The 19,229-nt window shown below is 51.1% G+C and overlaps 1 protein-coding gene across 1 annotated transcript; it reads right to left on the minus strand.

The window, feature by feature from the left end:
• Window positions 1–210: 210 nt before the first annotated feature.
• On the minus strand, window positions 211–17,247 carry GSTZ1 (glutathione S-transferase zeta 1). The gene is made up of 9 exons (XM_078610069.1): window positions 17,141–17,247; window positions 13,877–13,928; window positions 11,804–11,865; window positions 11,369–11,449; window positions 10,652–10,777; window positions 10,169–10,247; window positions 8,540–8,592; window positions 8,022–8,071; window positions 211–2,342 (listed from the first exon to the last, which is right to left on the minus strand). The coding sequence occupies exons 1-9, from the start codon at window positions 17,159–17,161 to the stop codon at window positions 2,213–2,215; spliced, it is 654 nt and encodes a 217-aa protein (XP_078466195.1). The 5' UTR covers window positions 17,162–17,247; the 3' UTR covers window positions 211–2,212.
• Between the last annotated feature and the right edge of the window lie 1,982 nt (window positions 17,248–19,229).

Consider the following 19,229-nt stretch of genomic DNA (forward strand, 5'->3'; position numbering starts at 1 on the left):
GGAAAAAGTATCTTTAAATTAATTATTTGGTGACGCTGCTTTGGGTCATTGTGACGAGGTCAAAATTGGCCAGGGGGGGGGGGGGACGTCTTACCAGGCCTCGAGTCACAGGGAAGTGTCATCAAGGAGTCGTAGCTTAGAAGAAGATGCACTCCATCTCGATTGGTGGGGGCTTTTTATGACGCAGGAAATCAGGCACACATCACGATGTCACTTAATCAATGCCGCTCGCTCGATTTATGCACGAAAATACAAACAAAAAGTCCACAGTTTCACATGCGAAGGTCACTTTAAAGGGTTTACGATAAAGACAATGAAAGGTTCGATTAGTATGGTAGCGAAAGCTTCCTTTTCTACCCGTTAAGCTATTAGTCGAAATCGTCCCCTATAAGTCACCAACCGTGCTACCTCCACCATTACCAAAGTCTCCAAAACAATAAGTGACGATCAAGTTAGCTGCCATCCGTCTTGATAAGGGTCGACTGAATACGCGTTGCTTACTGGCTGGCTAGCTCAGTGGTATTTATGGATGTCGCAACATCACTTATTGACTCTAGCTCTCTGGCCTATGCGTTATGCACAACGGCCACTTCCATAAATGTCACCCGTTATGGATATACGTTTCTTTCTAAGGCAGCGTTATTGACAACGAAAGGGATTAGCCCACTAATAGATGGATGGCTCATTTGCCGATTGCTATTAAATCAATGCACTCGATTGGTTGTGAGCTCACGGATTTCTAGAGATTAGGTTCCTTGGCAGCTATGGCACAGGTAACAGACATCACCATTGCTGGTTCAGCTAAGGCTACTTTGTAATAGTGTTTTCCACAGCAATGCTAATCATTGTCTTAACTATTTTATAGTTTTGCGTTAAACACGGACCCATATCGAACAGGGAGGGTCCCCTATAGACATCTCACAGTTCACCAGCATCGGTTGAAGCAAGACCGACCCGCCCATGAAACACTGAACATCAAAACTAATCCAGTTTGTGTTGAACCAATGCGGTTGAAATTATACACAGCCAGACTGATACGCCACTGATGGAATGTGTAGAAGTTTTCTACGTGGAGGGGCGGATAGGAGGAGGTGTAATGCCTGCATCTTTATTTTGTTCCTCATCGCTTGAACTGAGTGTGGCTCACACCACACAGCGGTTGTGCGTCGCGGCTCCGTGGATGGTGGAACCGCACAGACGCGCGCACGAAACGGCCGCCGTTCGCCACCCAGGTGGCGGTGACATCACCCGGGGAGGCTCTTGCGCCAGCACTTTTGAGGCTTGGCAATAAAGCGTCGAAGGCTCGCCTGGCAAGGCCACAGAACGAACCCCAGATGTTCTGGGTTACTGTGGCGCGGTGTGGGCAATGGATCATTGAGGGAAAGTCTGACGTTGGTCAGCAGATTACGCCCCCAGTGGAGTGCTCGCATTCACCACGGCGGAAAACGAGGGCCCTGGTGGTCCAGATGCACGGTGGGTGGTGACCCCTCCACCGTGAATCTAATTTACAAAAAATACCACAAAATGCACATCGACAAATGACAGAGATCCCCTAGCGCCTACACAGGGCACTGAACCAAGTGCTGTTTTGGAACATCTATTAAGACTGGTACGGCGCATGAAGGGGTGGTGTGGCGAGACGCATATTCGGCCGCCTTTGTTTCCCGAATGCTGATGTTTGCACACACAAGGTACTAATTTAACGCCGAGTCGACCTAGGTGAGGCGCAGGACCGTTTCTTATATCAATCTCCACTGACATTACCCGTGGCCAGAAATGCACTAACCACTGCTCCCTATACACAGCTACACATGCATATTACTCACGCACGTGAACATACCAGTGGCCCGTACGTCCCAACCAAAACCTTGACTTCTTTTGGCCCATTTCCTATCTGGTGAAACTCATAAAATATATTTCAACTTGTAATGCGCCGCAGTCGTCACTCTCAAAGAGAGAACGACTCGGAGACGCGAGCAACCACGGACAAGCCAGGAGAGGCAGCTGTGCGGGTGAGCTGGTGCCAACGATTGCCAAAGTTCTGTGGTCCTCTACATATTAAGATTGTTTTCGTCAGCCAATTAATGAGTGTTTACTCGGTGGCTATTGGTCTTGGGGCTTGTGAATATCACTATGGGGTCATTCTCGTCGCTGGCGAACGCTACGGCGGTGTCCATCTCATCGCCGGTGGAATCTCCCGGTGTCGCCGGTTTCACGGCTGGCGCAGCTCGGGGGGAGTGTCGGGCTGGCGGGCGGCGTGGGCGACGCGGAAGGCCTCCAGCTGTTCCAGCGCTCCGTGCACTCTCCGCAACGTGGGGAACGCCGCCAGGTCCACCTTGAACCTGCACCGGCGGCGGTCGTGACACGCGCGCGCGCGCACACACACACACACCAGCTGTTATAGGAATGTGGAGTTTCCAGCAAAGGCTTGGAGATAAGTGCTGCTTGCGGGTGACTTGTTTGAGCGGGAAAACACCTTTCAGATTTTTTTTTGGGGGGCTTTTCAGCCAAATTTAATTCAGATCGCGCGCCACGAGCGTTAAAAGTCGCGAGGTGGGAACGTCGCGAGGCCAAGTGTCAATTCGGAGCCCTCGTCACACCGTGGTGGAAAAACGCTGATTAAACTATGTCTGTGATGTCTTCCTGCGGCTTTTTATCTAAACACCAAGGACGCTGCACGCTCCCACACACCCTGCTCTAGAAAAACGCTCAAACCATTGGAAGTGAGACTAATATTTTATTTTAATCAGATTCAGTACTTGGTTCCAGGAGATTACGTCACACATATTTAGAAATTCACTTGTAGAATTGTCTTCATCCACACCAGGGGCAAGTGAGTTTGTCGTAAGTCAATCAAACCAAATTTTTTAATCTCAAGAGTTGGATTTGAGAGTCTTTAGTGTCCATCTCACAGCAGAATATTTGTGAAAACCTCCACAGCACTAATTATTAATCAGTCTCAAATCTAACAAGTTATTATGGGCCTAAGTGAATTTTACTTTGACGTGCATTTATATTTTACTTTTACACTCTTTTGGGTGGTAACTAGTCTCACAGTATTTTGAAGGGGGAGGGGGGATTTATTGTATTCAATGATTTTTAATCTTGTAATCACGTGCCTACGAATATACAGACCTGCTTGCTTCTGGAAGTTGTCAATTGAGACCTGCGTTGTGAATTGGACACCGAATACACAGACGACCGCGATTGGGTGACTCGTGAATAAGAGACTCGAGTCAATTCTAGAGATGTTGTAAGAGAGGAGTAAAAGGGTGCAACATATTTGAATGTGGGGCCCTGAAATAATACAGCCCCAAGTTGCATCATGGGACCTCCTTTGCCAGTACCAAAATATACTAATAGGGTTTTTCCCCTTTTTTCTGGCAACAAAACTGACACCTTTTTGCAAGGAATCATGCTTACATTAACCACAATACTTGCAGTCAAATGCAAATAGATAACAATACTCTGATAATTTATGCATTGTCCTTGAAACTGATTGGTCCACATCAGAGACAGCTTTCTTTATCATTTGGTCGAACACCATATGAGACTAGGCTCTAAAGAAAGCTGTCTCTGGTGTGGACCAATCAGTTCCAAGGACAATGCATAAATTATCAGAGTATTGTTTTTTGTTTGCATTTGACTGCAAGTATTGTGGTTAATGTAAGCATGATTCCTTGCAAAAAGGTGTCAGTTTTGTTGCCAGAAAAAAGGGGAAAACCCCTATTAGTACAGCCCCAAGTTGTTTATTAATTTCACTCATTCATAGGGCAAAGGTCAGCCGTGAGTTCTTTAAGTCACGTGCTAAACGCCTCAACGTATACGACACTCGTCGTCAGTGCAAACCAAGGAAACTTGCCTTCCATGGAGTTTTGATGCTAAAGTTGATAGAAATCAGAGATCCCAGTTACTCGTAACAATTAAAGATTATGCAGGAATTAAAGCGATCAATCCCTGCGGTGGAAACATTATCACTGAATGTAGCAAACGGTTTAATATTATAGTCGTAATAATATTGTTTTGTCTTGGAAAATTCCATCCAGGATAGTTTACATTTTTACTATACATGTTGAACATCGGCTATTTATTTTGTTATCTTAATTTCCAGTTGGTTTTGGTCTGCACTGATTTAATAAGGTATTGTTACATTTCATATGCTTACATTTACGCAGAAGGTATCCCCTGCAAAAGCAAACAAAAACCACCAAGGGACCAGAAGTCTCAATTGGCTCCCACCAGGTTATAAACAAAAGAAGTCCATTGAATAACGGAGAGTTGGTCAGAGGCACAACGAGCCCAGATTTCCTCTTGGGGCTAGTAGTGCACAAGAGCGTAATGGAACGCGCGCGTGTGTAAGCGTGTGTTGGCCCTGCAGGAGAACAGGATCCCCCACCCCACCCCATGCTTGTGTATTCCTGCACCCATGCTTGTGTTGCGATCGAAACGTCGTGGCTTTTTCTTTTTTTTCTTTTTGTTTTTCAGGCTACAGTCTACATTATAGACTGCCAGTACACTCACCCAGCTTAATAACCATTGCTACAGTCTACATTCTAGACTGCCAGTACACTCACCCAGTTTAATAACCAGGCTACAGTCTACATTATAGACTGCCAGTACACTCCCCCAGCTTAATAACCAGGCTACAGTCTACATTCTAGACTGCCAGTACACTCACCCAGCTTAAGAACCAGGCTACAGTCTACATTATAGACTTACCAGTACACTCACTCCGATTAAGAACCAGGCTACAGTATTATTACTATTTGTATTCACTTTGTGTATTCTATCTACGTGACTTTACCGAAAGAACCAAATAATGTGTGTGTGTGTATTGGTAATGTGTGTGTTTATATCGCTGCATGTGTGTATGTATCACTGCATGTGTCCGTGTGTATTGCTGTGCGTGCAGTCGTGTGCACGTACCGTCACATGTAAGTGTGTGCGCGTGTTTAGCCGCGCGCGTGCGTGCGTGTGCGTGCGCGTGTGTGCGTGTGTATTGCAGCTACTTGTCAGCTGGACGCAGACAAGGGCTGCACAAACACTTCCAATACACGAGCCGCCACCATCGACCGCACCCACCACCACCCGCCGAGGCGACGCTTATTTAGAGAGCTTAGCGACGGCGGTGTGAAAGAGCCTCCAATTTCTACACCACCACCATCACCACCACGACCCAATGACTTTAGTGGGAGGGGGGGAGGGGGGGAGGGGGGAAGGGGGGAGGCTGAACACCCTACCCTGCTGAAAGCTCAAGAGCCCATTCTAAATCTTACACTCAAGTCAAAAAAGGGGAGAGCCTTTCTTGATATACATAGGGGTTGAGAGCTAAAAACAGATATATATATACACTGTGATTTCAAAAACTGGACTTCTGTGAAAAAGAGTTCGACAGCTCATCGGATTCGTCCAGTATAAATAGTCTGACTCCGATTCTAAAACCAAATGTTTGATGCAACAGACGACATAGTTACTCATTCTGTTGACAAATTCAACAACCATTCGAAGTGTATTCTTAGGTTTTTTCGGTAAAGTCACGTAGGTAAAAAATTTAAATTAATAAAAGTAAAATGCCTCCGAAACGTCGTGATTTTTATTTATTTATTTCCATTTTACTTTTATTAATTTAAATTTTTTACCTACGTGACTTTACCGAAAAAACCTAAGAATATGAATCCTTGCAGTCACGAAAGCTTCAAATCTAGACATTCGAAGTGTGCTTATTATTCACCGTTTTGCACCCCACCTCATTTCTTGCACGCCCCCAGAACCCCTGAAGCAAGGTCACGCATGCTACAGGCATGTTGGTTGCACTGCTGCTACCACCACCACTGCTGCCACCACCGCTACCACCACCACTGTCGCCACTGCCGCTGCCACCACCACTGCTGCCACCACTGCTACCACCACCACTGCCGCAACCGCCGCTACCACCACCACTGCCGCCACCGCCGCTATCACCACCACTGTTGCCACCACCGCTATCACCACCACTGCCGCCACCACCGCTGCCACCACCGCTGCCACCACCACTGCTGCCACCACCGCTACCACCACCGCTGCCACCCTCGCCGCCAGTTCTCCGAGTCGCTTCGATCGTCCCCCGCAAGTTTAACGAGCACAAACCCGACAATTGGCTCGACGGTGTGGCTACATTTTTTGTTTTTACTGCCGCCCGGAGAATGCGGTCTTTAAACGGACAGTGGATGTCACGGTTCGCGCAAAGCTCGCCATTGTGGGTCACCTTTGTCGTTGGCCAGGTCTCAAAGATGTGTTTCTGTCTGCGCTTGGGAGTCTAGATGTGTTTACATTTTGTGTTGGTATTGTGCGTGTAGTTTGACCCTTGAAACAGCAGAGACTCTTGATCACAGATAGCTATGAACCTGCTCAGAGAGAAAAGTTTCTCTCCATCTGTGTGTATATAAGAGGGCGGCCCCCCCACCCCCCAACACCAGGATGCTAAGGCCTAGGGGAAAACTTCCCAGGGGGTCCCGAGATCTCAGGAGGTCCAGCCTGTGTCTGCTTTTAATTAAAATAACAAGTGGTCGTCATTAAAAAAAAAAAAGTCTGTCTCCGACAAAAGATTGTGTGGCCTTGTTAATATGGGATTTGCCGTTCCGTAAAATCTTAACCCTACTTAACCTCAGTTGCAGCGCTGCATGGCGCCGTTTTACCGCAAACCTTCCGGGATATGGTACTAGATCACCTATAAATAAACGTTCCGTTATTGAACCACACGGCCGTACGTGCTCCAAAGTTCGTTTTGTCCACAAAATTTGTGATGAATGCGATCGTCAAAAGTTTTTTTGGATTCCAGTCGTCGATGATGACTATGATCGGATGGAGATCATCGTCAAGAGCGATGATGATGACAACGGTGATGACTGCCCACCCAAGGCGCAACCGGCTGCGATGAGGAAGACTAAGACCGAAAACGATAATTGGCTGCATATGTATAAAAAAGATTTCCAGAGTTCACCGATTGGCTAACCTGATAATATTCGGAGGTGGGGACGGGAGGGGAATTGCACGCCCTTCACACCAACATTTAAAAACGGAGGGTGAACAAAATGTTTCACTGCGTTAGTCGACAAAGCCTAAGAGAACAACTAGATCAAATTCACAGGCTAAGACGTGACTAAAATTCCGCAGGTTGTCGTCGACTAGACTGACTAAATGTTTAAATGCTGACGACATTGACACTGGTAGCGAGCAAATGAATTTCACCCCTGGGACACCACGAGAGGGGGAAGTAAAAAATATAATGTATGGAAAAAACCTAAACGGGTAAATTGACGGCATGCTGGAATGGAAGCCCCCAAAAGAGACAGAGATGACCAGCAGGAAGAAAGGAGGACCGCCGAGCAGGAAGGGGAGGATGAGGGGGTGATGATAAGATGGTGAGAGGGTGATGACGAGAGGATGATGGTGAGATGGTGATGGTGAGAAGGGAGGGCAGAGAGGGAGGGAGATTGAAGGAAGGAGCGAGTAGAAGTGAGCTGCACAGAGCGGCGTGTTGTCACAGGGGGCGGGGGAGAGGGGAGGGGCATTCAGAGTGGGGTGGGCCCCACAAGCGTCGCGTTATTTACGGGAGGCTTGAGCTGATTTCAATGTATTGATTACCTTACGTGCAAGGGGAATGCTTGGGCAACCACAGTTAAGGGGGTTGGTGGACTATGCAGAGATCTGTAAAACTCTAAAACCCACTGGGGGCTGCGAGGGGGCCAGGCGATGACAGTCGAGCAAGTGGGTTCAGGAACATTTCTGTATGGCGACTGTTATTTCATCACCTGCCCGAGTACTCTGGTTTCTTGTCGCAGCCCAAATACTCATTAAAAAGGAATTGTCTACATAACCCAATGGAGTACCCTCCTTAAAAAGCTTCTTAAAAAAAAATACTAAGTAACGCTTTCCTTGCAGATAAAGAATTGATAAGATGACCAGTGCAAGGCACGTTTGCTACATTTCGAGTCGAGCAAAATTGTTTTCCGGTGTGAGAGCGCGAGAGCGCGACCTCTTACCTGGTGGCGTTGTACACCTGTGGCACGAGGCACAGGTCAGCCATGGTCACCTGAAAAACAGGCGCGGACACGTGGCGTCGGCTGCGATGCTGTGACACGGCCATTATGAGCACCCCCCCCCCCCCCCAATGACCCACCCGAACGCTTCCGGGGAAGCCAACAAAATAACCTTGAAACTTACACTTGCCAAACTCTAAACGTGGCGCGCACGTCACATGGCCGCAAAATGACCACCGCTGACTCCCAGTAAACGTGGAAACGCTGAACCAACACGAAAAATAAGAATAGGTTTTATCGTTTCTGGAAAAAAAAACTGGTGTTAAGATGTTCAAACACCAAATAGATACCTTTTGCAAGGCATTAAGTCTGCATTAACCACACGTATTTGTGGCAAAACTTGCAAACAAACATGCTCAACCACGTGCCAATGTTGAGCGAACGTTGGCACGTGGTTGAAACCGCCGAACCAACGTTGACCCACCGTTGGGCCAACGTTCCACGTTTACTGGGGCCCTCACCTCGTCTCCGACGCAGTACTTGCCGGCCGTCTTCTGCAACATCTGCTCCACGGCTGCACTCGCAGGAAGAGCAGGACAGCGGCACAGAGGGCACGGACGGCACGCGTGTGCGCGTTACCGCGTTAGCGTCCGCGCACCATCGGTCCGCATCGCGCAGGCACATGCCACACGGCTCGCAGCGTCGCGAACAAACGCTCCATTTGCCCAACGCGCATTTCCCGTTTTCGTTTCGCTTTCATCGTTTCCATTTTGTAACGACTGTTTGAATGTTTGTTTTGTTTGTGCAGTTTACGTACGTATGTTGAACATAAATTTCGATTTAAAGCTTTCGTGACTGCAGGGATTCATCTTCTTGGTTCTTTCGGTAAAGTCACGTAGAAGGGAAGTAATAAAATAATAAAAATAAGCAGCCGTCCTCAGGTGAAGAATGAGGACGGCTGCTTGCGTTGTGGCCGAAACGTCGTGAGAATTATTTTATTATGTTTTATTTCTATTATTTTATTACTTCCCTTCTACGTGACTTTACCGAAAGAACCAAGAAGATGTTGAACTTATTTCGCACCATACGTAGCCAACCTTCCTAATCGGAGGTACGGAAGGACAGCAAACTAAACACAAAAAGCAGTTCTAAAGATAATAGTTTTTCAATCTAGATCTAAGATGCATAGCTCCCAGTGGCTATCTAATATTGGAAGAGCGTTCCAGATGGCCACAGAAGGGCATCTGAAAGCGCACGATGCGGTAACCGTCTTTGTTCGACGGCTAGCCAATGCGACTCCACTGTACGGTATCTTGAGATGAGCTTATTTCGAGATTGCTTTCTAAATTGTTCTGCTACCAAGGGGCGGCGTGGTGGTTTCGTGCCCTGTGCTATGAACCTCATCTTAGCTTAAAATCATTTATATAGTCCCTTATACAAGGCGCTTTACACAGAATTAACAATAGTACATATGAATGGAATGGTGGAGATGAGGTGAATGAAATAGATGAGAGGAAGTAATGTGAAAATCTGTGATGCGTGAAATCGGTGAAAGCGAAATTGGTGACCGTAAGTGATGATGAATGGATTGAATGAATGGGGTATGAGTGAAAGTCACATGAGAATATGAAGAGGGAAAAGTAACGGTGGCAAATATGAGGTGGAGACTAAGGGGTCGTGGTGCGAGCTAGGGAAAATAAAGCAGAAACTCGTGAGCGAAGCTGACTGTTTAATGTGGAGGGGAAGTTTGTTCCAGTGAATGGGAGCGAGAAGAGCAAAAGAGCGAAAGTGCGGATTGAGTGCAAGGCGGAAGAGGAACAGAGAGAGACGGCAAAGATTGTGAACGTACAGGGCGAGAAGGCACGTCGAAGGATATTAGCGTGGCAAGATATGGTGGGGCAAGACCACGAAGGGATTTGTAGACCAGGCAACCTGCTTTTGATTCCGGGCCACGGCTACTGCCATTGGCAAGCGATATCTGAACCTGCACTGCCCCCCCCCAATCACTTCACCAACTTGCACTGACCAGTGTGGTGGTGATACACGGCGGTCAAGTAATTCCCATGACCCGCACGACATGGGGAGGCCGTCAACCAGCAGTGGATTGACAAAGGGTTATAGATTATCGATAAAAAATATATATATGATACCCTGGAAACCCTTGGTGATGAAGTTCTGGGCCCACTCCTCCTTCCTCGCCTCCCCCAAGTACTTCAGCACGGTCAGGTTCTGTGATGGGAGTGGGGAGAGGATGCAAGGACATAGGTACGCTGGAGTCAAGATCAGCGTCATCTCTATCGTCCTCAATTTTCGTTATGAATTCCTCTGAAGTCTGCAACAGGTCTCAGGAGCGGCAAACAAAAACAATATTTTGTACGTCTCACCAACTATAATGAACAAGTGGAAATGGTGAGCAATGGTTTGGGTTTAGCGATGTCATCGGCAGCGTTGGGTGTGGCTTGCAGTGGGTTTCCCACCTTCGAAAGGTGGAGGTGTGGGGACGGCTGCTTATTTTGAAAAGACTCGAGTAACGGACCACAAAAAAAACTGTCGGTTTACCATTTTCTGTTGCTTAATCCATTGCATCGACCGCCCATCCTGTCTCTAACCACACGTGACGGGGGGAGCGTCACCTGTAGCGGCTGGATGCCGGTGACAATGGTTTCCGAGATCATGCGGACGAGGGCTCGCTTCCCTGGCTCCTTGGGTAGGAGGGCAGGGCCTTCCCGCGTCTCCTCCAGGTACTCGATTATCGCCAGCTAGCGGGGGACGGAAGGAGACAAAGGTTGGGTCACGACAATGACGGTGGCGACAAAACTTTGAACGAGACACGAACGACAAAGCGCGCCTCTATCGGGACCGCCGTGTGCTTGTGTTCTGACAGCACTTCCCCCAACAGTCTGTTTAAAATAATATTTTGGAAAATCTTTGTCTTTTAGTGCATATGTATATTATTGTGTTCATGTGTCATTGCGTGTGTGCGTGCGTGTGTGCATGCGTACATGTTTGCGTGTACGTGCGTACATGTGCACGTTAATTTGTGTGTGCACGTGTGTGTGGATAGCGGCTTCTCTTTGGCCGAATAGAGGGGGATAAAAGGGCGCGGCATGGGCTAGAGAGGAGATAGACTGATACATTACAGAAGGATGTGGAGCTGATTGAACTTGCCGATGACCCGTACCAGCCGTGTCAAGATCGGCCTCTGCGGAGGAGGTTCTTTAAGGATGCCACTGGGCAGTTGGAGGCAGTCGCCCTCCAACAGCAACGGTGGGCAGATGAGCGACACTCACAACGAGCGGGGCAGCTGTTGCTGTATCTGTGTGCATGTGCTTTAGCATGCGTGCCAGTACCGACTGCGAGAGAATTATTCCATCGATGTCGAGCGCCGGAATCTGTCCCATCGGGTTCTTTTTACGGAAATCATCTGTCAGCTGCATTCTCACACACACACACATATATAGATTAATTAACACATTTAGCAATTACAAGACCGCCGGGGCAAGGGCTGTTAGCGAGCGCCCATTAATACCGGAACGGCACGAGAGGATGTGATGTGGCCAGGACAGCGCCTGGTCCCATTTGTCTCCCCAGTGCTGATGTTTTACATGCCGAACCAGCTACTCATTTATGGCTAAGGCACCTCCCAATGCAGCCATAAGCCAGTGGTCGAAATTCCTCGTTCCTACACTCTTGACTTCTCACAAAGTGGTACCGAGTTTGACGTCCTCAGAAGGATGATGGGTTGAGCCGAACGGGGTGTAACCTCTACACCTGCCATCGCTCACCTGCTCGCCCTTGAGAAGGTTGACAGGAATCTGGTCATACTCGATGCCTTTGTACGCCAGGGCTGCAACACACATTACAAACAAATACTGTAAACACGAGGTGGCTGGGTGGCTTAGGGATCCAATACAACTGAAATCTGCGGTCCAAATCCTGCGTGTGGAACTTCAAGAACTTGGAGTGTTATCCCCTGGTACTTGACACCAGAGAGATCCTCGGTTCGAATGCGGTGGGCAGTGTTGAGTGTTGTTACCCCCATGGCACCCGGTATCGACATCCAGGGTTCTAATCCAGTGGAGCATGGAGTGCTGCCTCCTAGTATGTGCAATGGGTTTTTTAAAATAAAATAAAAAGTGTTCCAGTTATCTCCCACACGAATTAAAACTCTCAATAATGGGATCGTCTAACTTTTCACACGAAACAGGACCACCTTGAAAAAGAGTCTTGAGACCAAGCGAGGAATTCCCGGATACAATAAACTGCATTATTATCATATTTTAACTAAGAGGGAAGTTAATAATGAAAATTCAATCAACAACAGCAGCAGCAGCAGGTCTGAACACAATCACAATGTAGGTGTAAATCCCGAACATTAATCCAGCATGTGAAGACGTTTTGGTTTGGTGAAAAACCAGTTTTGAGGAATGTGGAACGTTACTCGGGTTAGGGGCAGGCCTTCCAAACCTCCAATCCCCGTGGCCTTTCCAACACATTCGTTCAAATTTAGAAATAAAAAAAATGTAAAGTTTAAAGTGGCGCGAGACCTGCCGTCACTTGCTCGGAGGGAGTTCTTTGAGGGCCTCTCTGGAGGGCATTTTAGCCTACTCGTTCACGCTGGACAGAGACACGGATAAGGTGGCAAGTACCCACACTTTTTACCCCAGCAAACAAAGCTTCCAGTTGAGAAATCTTGCAGCGTTGTGGTTTTTTATTTTTTTTTAATTGCCGTGCTGCCATGTGTAGTCTAACCGGCGACCTCGGGGTTATAAGTCCAGTGTACCGACCACTCCGCCGACGGCAGCATTCGCGTTTGCCAATCTAAACAAAGGGCGCTTAGGACTCCGTAATTGGTAACATTCTCGACAATGATAAAATAATGGTGGCATGGAATTGATCAGCGTTCACAGTTGGCACACCGTATCGTGTGTCACGCTGCCCGGAATAGGCGCTCTCGAAATGCACGTGTCCGCGTGGTTTCTACTGGTACTGTAGCCAATTACTCTTCTCTTACGCACGGTCAACATTCGACATATGTTGTGTGTACGTATACACACCATGGTCGTCAACACATGGCTCAGGAGACACACGTGTCCTGTATACCCATGTGGAACACACCCGACACGTGTTCGCGGTTCAGTGCAGTAGAATGCTGTTGAAAATACGTGGGAGCTAAATTGACTGATACACAAAATGTACCTCTGTTTTGCACTGAATTGTGTGGAGTGTACACGTTGGCGTGCACGTGGATAAGTGTGCACGTGTGCACTGGGTAAGTGTGCACGTGGCCGAGTGTGCATGTGTGTGTGGACTGGGTAAGTGTGCACGTGGGTAAGTGTGCACTGGGTAAGTGTGCACGTGGGTAAGTGTGCACGTGACCGAGTGTGCACGTAGGTGCATGTTAACTTGCACACGTTAGCGCTTGTACAGGTGCGTGAGCTCGCGGGCTCACGTGTACACATGCTTGGGTGTATGTTCACACACACACACGTGTTGTACACAATGGTGGTGTACACACACGTGATTTAATCGCGCGCACGTGCGCCCTATCACGTTCACATAGGGGGAGGGGGGGCGTGTAGACGTTTAGCCCACGTGCACGCCAGCCCACGTGCGGTTAGCACGGTTGGCTACGTACGGCGCGAATGAAGTTCAATATACACACGTACAATCGAACACTGCTCGCCGCGCTAACCACTGCGCCACCGCTCCCCACTCCCACACGTGTGTAGCACTTGTGGCACACACGTGTGGTGTGTAACACACGTGTGGTGTGCGTGTGTGCCTTGGCACGCGTGCTGCTGCTGATGCTGCTGCTGTTGTTGTTGTTGACGGGTCACCGCCCCCCGTGAACTCACCAATCCGGACGCGCCAAGCGCACGAACTCCTGAAGTAGGAGTAGAGCACGGGCTGCAGGCACGGATCGCAAACTCATGAACATCACCACACTCACATCACCACACTCACATCACCACACTCACATCACCACACTCACATCACCACACTCACATCACATCACCACACTCACTCACATCACATCACCACACTCACTCACTCACATCATCACACTCACTCACTCACATCACCACACTCACTCACATCACCACACTCACACGTACACCACCACACTCACTCACATCACCACACTCACTCACATCACCACACTCACTCACTCACATCACCACACTCACTCACATCACCACACTCACTCACATCACCACACTCACTCACTCACATCATCACACTCACTCACATCATCACACTCACTCACATCACCACACTCACTCACATCACCACACTCACTCACATCACCACACTCACTCACATCACCACACTCACTCACTCACATCACCACACTCACTCACTCACATCACCACACTCACTCACTCACATCACCACACTCACTCACTCACATCACCACACTCACTCACTCACATCACCACACTCACTCACTCACATCACCACACTCAACCACTCACATCACCACACTCACGCACATCACCACACTCACTCACATCACCACACTCACTCACTCACATCACCACACTCACTCACTCACATCACCACACTCACTCACTCACATCACCACACTCACTCACTCACATCACCACACTCACTCACATCACCACACTCACTCACATCACCACACTCACACGCACATCACCACACACACACATCACCACACACACACATCACCACACTCACTCACATCACCACACTCACTCACTCACATCACCACACTCACTCACGCACATCACCACACTCACTCACATCACCACACTCACTCACATCACCACACTCACTCACATCACCACACTCACTCACTCATATCACCACACTCACTCACATCACCACACTCACTCACATCACCACACTCACTCACATCACCACACTCACACACATCACCACACTCACTCACTCACATCACCACACTCACACACATCACCACACTCACATCACCACACTCACTCACATCACCACACTCACACACATCACCACACTCACTCACTCACATCACCACACTCACTCACATCACCACACTCACTCACATCACCACACTCACTCACTCACATCACCACACTCACTCACTCACTCACATCACCACACTCACTCACATCACCACACTCACTCACTCACATCACCACACTCACTCACTCACATCACCACACTCACTCACATCACCACACTCACTCACATCACCACACTCACTCACATCACCACACTCACTCACTCACATCACCACACTCACTCACATCACCACACTCACTCACATCACCACACTCACTCACTCACATCACCACACTCACTCACTCACATCACCACACTCACTCACATCACCACACTCACTCACTCACATCACCACACTCACTCACATCACCACACTCACTCACATCACCACACTCACTCACATCACCACACTCACACACATCACCACACTCACTCACTCACATCACCACACTCACACACATCACCACACTCACATCACCACACTCACTCACATCACCACACTCACACACATCACCACACTCACTCACTCACATCACCACACTCACTCACATCACCACACTCACTCACATCACCACACTCACTCACTCACATCACCACACTCACTCACTCACATCACCACACTCACTCACATCACCACACTCACTCACTCACATCACCACACTCACTCACATCACCACACTCACTCACATCACCACACTCACTCACATCACCACACTCACTCACTCACATCACCACACTCACTCACATCACCACACTCACTCACATCACCACACTCACTCACTCACATCACCACACTCACTCACATCACCACACTCACTCACATCACCACACTCACTCACATCACCACACTCACACACATCACCACACTCACTCACTCACATCACCACACTCACACACATCACCACACTCACATCACCACACTCACTCACATCACCACACTCACACACATCACCACACTCACTCACTCACATCACCACACTCACTCACATCACCACACTCACTCACATCACCACACTCACTCACTCACATCACCACACTCACTCACTCACATCACCACACTCACTCACATCACCACACTCACTCACTCACATCACCACACTCACTCACATCACCACACTCACTCACATCACCACACTCACTCACATCACCACACTCACTCACTCACATCACCACACTCACTCACATCACCACACTCACTCACATCACCACACTCACTCACTCACATCACCACACTCACTCACATCACCACACTCACTCACATCACCACACTCACTCACATCACCACACTCACACACATCACCACACTCACTCACTCACATCACCACACTCACACACATCACCACACTCACATCACCACACTCACTCACATCACCACACTCACACACATCACCACACTCACTCACTCACTCACATCACCACACTCACACACATCACCACACTCACTCACTCACATCGCCACACTCACTCACATCACCACACTCACTCACTCACATCACCACACTCACTCACATCACCACACTCACTCACTCACATCACCACACTCACATCACCACACTCACGCACATCACCACACTCACACGTACACGCGTGCACACACACAAAGACCCCACCCCCGCGCAGCCTGAACAGACTGTTGGGGCAAGTGCTGTGAGCGAGCAGCACCTATGAAGGCCGGCACTGTGGCACACGAGGGGAGGGGGGGGTCAGCAATCACGCCCGGCTACCTTTGTCTTGTGTGCACACACACGTGCACACACACACACACACGTGCACACACACACACACGTGCACACACACACACACGTGCACACGCACACACGTACACACGTACACACACGTGCACACACGAGCACACACACACACATACGTACACACACGTGCGCACAACGGAACGGTCAGATTCACCTGCAACAACCACAGCCATCACCACCGTCATCATCAGCAAATCCACAGCTTCACAAAACACGGCGCAACGGTCATCACCAAACACCGCCAAACACCACAACCACCATCAAAACCAAAGAGCACCACCAAACACCACCACCAAACACCACCATCGTCGTCGTCGTCTCCGCCGTGAGTGCTGGGTGGGCGTGGGGAGTCGGCCGCTTTACCTTGAGGGTGGAGGCCGCCATGGCGCAGGGAGGCAGGGAGCGTGCCGAGTCGGGGCGCAGAGAGACGCCGCGGGGCTGTGGGGACGGCGAGAGGCGCTAGGGGGCGGTGCGGGACCGGGGGAGGGAGGAGAGAGGCGGTGAGGAGGGTGGAGTGGGAGGGTGGAGTGGGAGGGTGGAGTGGGAGGGTGGAGAGGGAGGGTGGAGTGGGAGGGTGGAGAGGGAGGGTGGAGTGGGAGGGTGGAGAGGGAGGGTGGAGTGGGAGGGTGGAGAGGGAGGGTGGAGTGGGAGGGTGGAGAGGGAGGGTGGAGTGGGAGGGTGGAGTGGGAGGGTGGAGAGGGAGGGTGGAGTGGGAGGGTGGAGAGGGAGGGTGGAGTGGGAGGGTGGAGAGGGAGGGTGGAGTGGGAGGGTGGAGAGGGAGGGTGGAGTGGGAGGGTGGAGTGGGAGGGTGGAGAGGGAGGGTGGAGTGGGAGGGTGGAGAGGGAGGGTGGAGTGGGAGGGTGGAGAGGGAGGGTGGAGTGGGAGGGTGGAGAGGGAGGGTGGAGTGGGAGGGTGGAGTGGGAGGGTGGAGAGGGAGGGTAGAGAGGGAGGGTGGAGTGGGAGGGTGGAGTGGGAGGGTGGAGAGGGAGGGTGGAGTGGGAGGGTGGAGAGGGAGGGTGGAGTGGGAGGGTGGAGAGGGAGGGTGGAGTGGGAGGGTGGAGTGGGAGGGTGGAGAGGGAGGGTGGAGTGGGAGGGTGGAGTGGGAGGGTGGAGAGGGAGGGTGGAGTGGGAGGGTGGAGAGGGAGGGTGGAGTGGGAGGGTGGAGAGGGAGGGTGGAGTGGGAGGGTGGAGTGGGAGGGTGGAGAGGGAGGGTGGAGTGGGAGGGTGGAGAGGGAGGGTGGAGTGGGAGGGTGGAGTGGGAGGGTGGAGAGGGAGGGTGGAGTGGGAGGGTGGAGAGGGAGGGTGGAGTGGGAGGGTGGAGAGGGAGGGTGGAGTGGGAGGGTGGAGAGGGAGGGTGGAGTGGGAGGGTGGAGTGGGAGGGTGGAGAGGGAGGGTGGAGTGGGAGGGTGGATAGGGAGGGTGGAGAGGGAGGGTGGAGTGGGAGGGTGGAGAGGGAGGGTGGAGAGGGAGGGTGGAGTGGGAGGGTGGAGTGGGAGGGTGGAGAGGGAGGGTGGAGAGGGAGGGTGGAGTGGGAGGGTGGAGAGGGAGGGTGGAGAGGGAGGGTGGAGAGGGAGGGTGGAGTGGGAGGGTGGAGAGGGAGGGTGGAGTGGGAGGGTGGAGAGGGAGGGTGGAGTGGGAGGGTGGAGAGGGAGGGTGGAGTGGGAGGGTGGAGAGGGAGGGTGGAGTGGGAGGGTGGAGAGGGAGGGTGGAGTGGGAGGGTGGAGAGGGAGGGTGGAGTGGGAGGGTGGAGTGGGAGGGTGGAGAGGGAGGGTGGAGTGGGAGGGTGGAGAGGGAGGGTGGAGTGGGAGGGTGGAGAGGGAGGGTGGAGTGGGAGGGTGGAGAGGGAGGGTGGAGTGGGAGGGTGGAGTGGGAGGGTGGAGAGGGAGGGTGGAGTGGGAGGGTGGAGAGGGAGGGTGGAGTGGGAGGGTGGAGAGGGAGGGTGGAGAGGGAGGGTGGAGTGGGAGGGTGGAGTGGGAGGGTGGAGAGGGAGGGTGGAGAGGGAGGGTGGAGTGGGAGGGTGGAGAGGGAGGGTGGAGAGGGAGGGTGGAGTGGGAGGGTGGAGTGGGAGGGTGGAGAGGGAGGGTGGAGTGGGAGGGTGGAGAGGGAGGGTGGAGTGGGAGGGTGGAGAGGGAGGGTGGAGAGGGAGGGTGGAGTGGGAGGGTGGAGAGGGAGGGTGGAGAGGGAGGGTGGAGTGGGAGGGTGGAGAGGGAGGGTGGAGTGGGAGGGTGGAGAGGGAGGGTGGAGTGGGAGGGTGGAGAGGGAGGGTGGAGTGGGAGGGTGGAGAGGGAGGGTGGAGTGGGAGGGTGGAGAGGGAGGGTGGAGTGGGAGGGTGGAGAGGGAGGGTGGAGTGGGAGGGTGGAGAGGGAGGGTGGAGTGGGAGGGTGGAGAGGGAGGGTGGAGTGGGAGGGTGGAGAGGGAGGGTGGAGTGGGAGGGTGGAGAGGGAGGGTGGAG

The sequence above is a fragment of the Lampetra planeri genome, chromosome 33 (genome assembly GCF_965212315.1).
Source record: "Lampetra planeri chromosome 33, kcLamPlan1.2.h2, whole genome shotgun sequence".
Classification (NCBI taxonomy): Eukaryota; Metazoa; Chordata; class Hyperoartia; order Petromyzontiformes; family Petromyzontidae; genus Lampetra; species Lampetra planeri.

Bases quoted from the DNA above. Each gene is read 5' to 3' on its own strand.
- GSTZ1 (XM_078610069.1), bottom strand. From the start codon at position 17,161: ATGGCGGCCTCCACCCTCAAG. The intron at 10,778-11,368 runs GTACTGGCACGC...GTCCCCCGCTAG, and splicing joins GAATAATTCTCTCGCAGTCG to CTGGCGATAATCGAGTACCT. The intron at 2,343-8,021 runs GTAAGAGGTCGC...CCGCCGGTGCAG, and splicing joins CAGGTGTACAACGCCACCAG to GTTCAAGGTGGACCTGGCGG.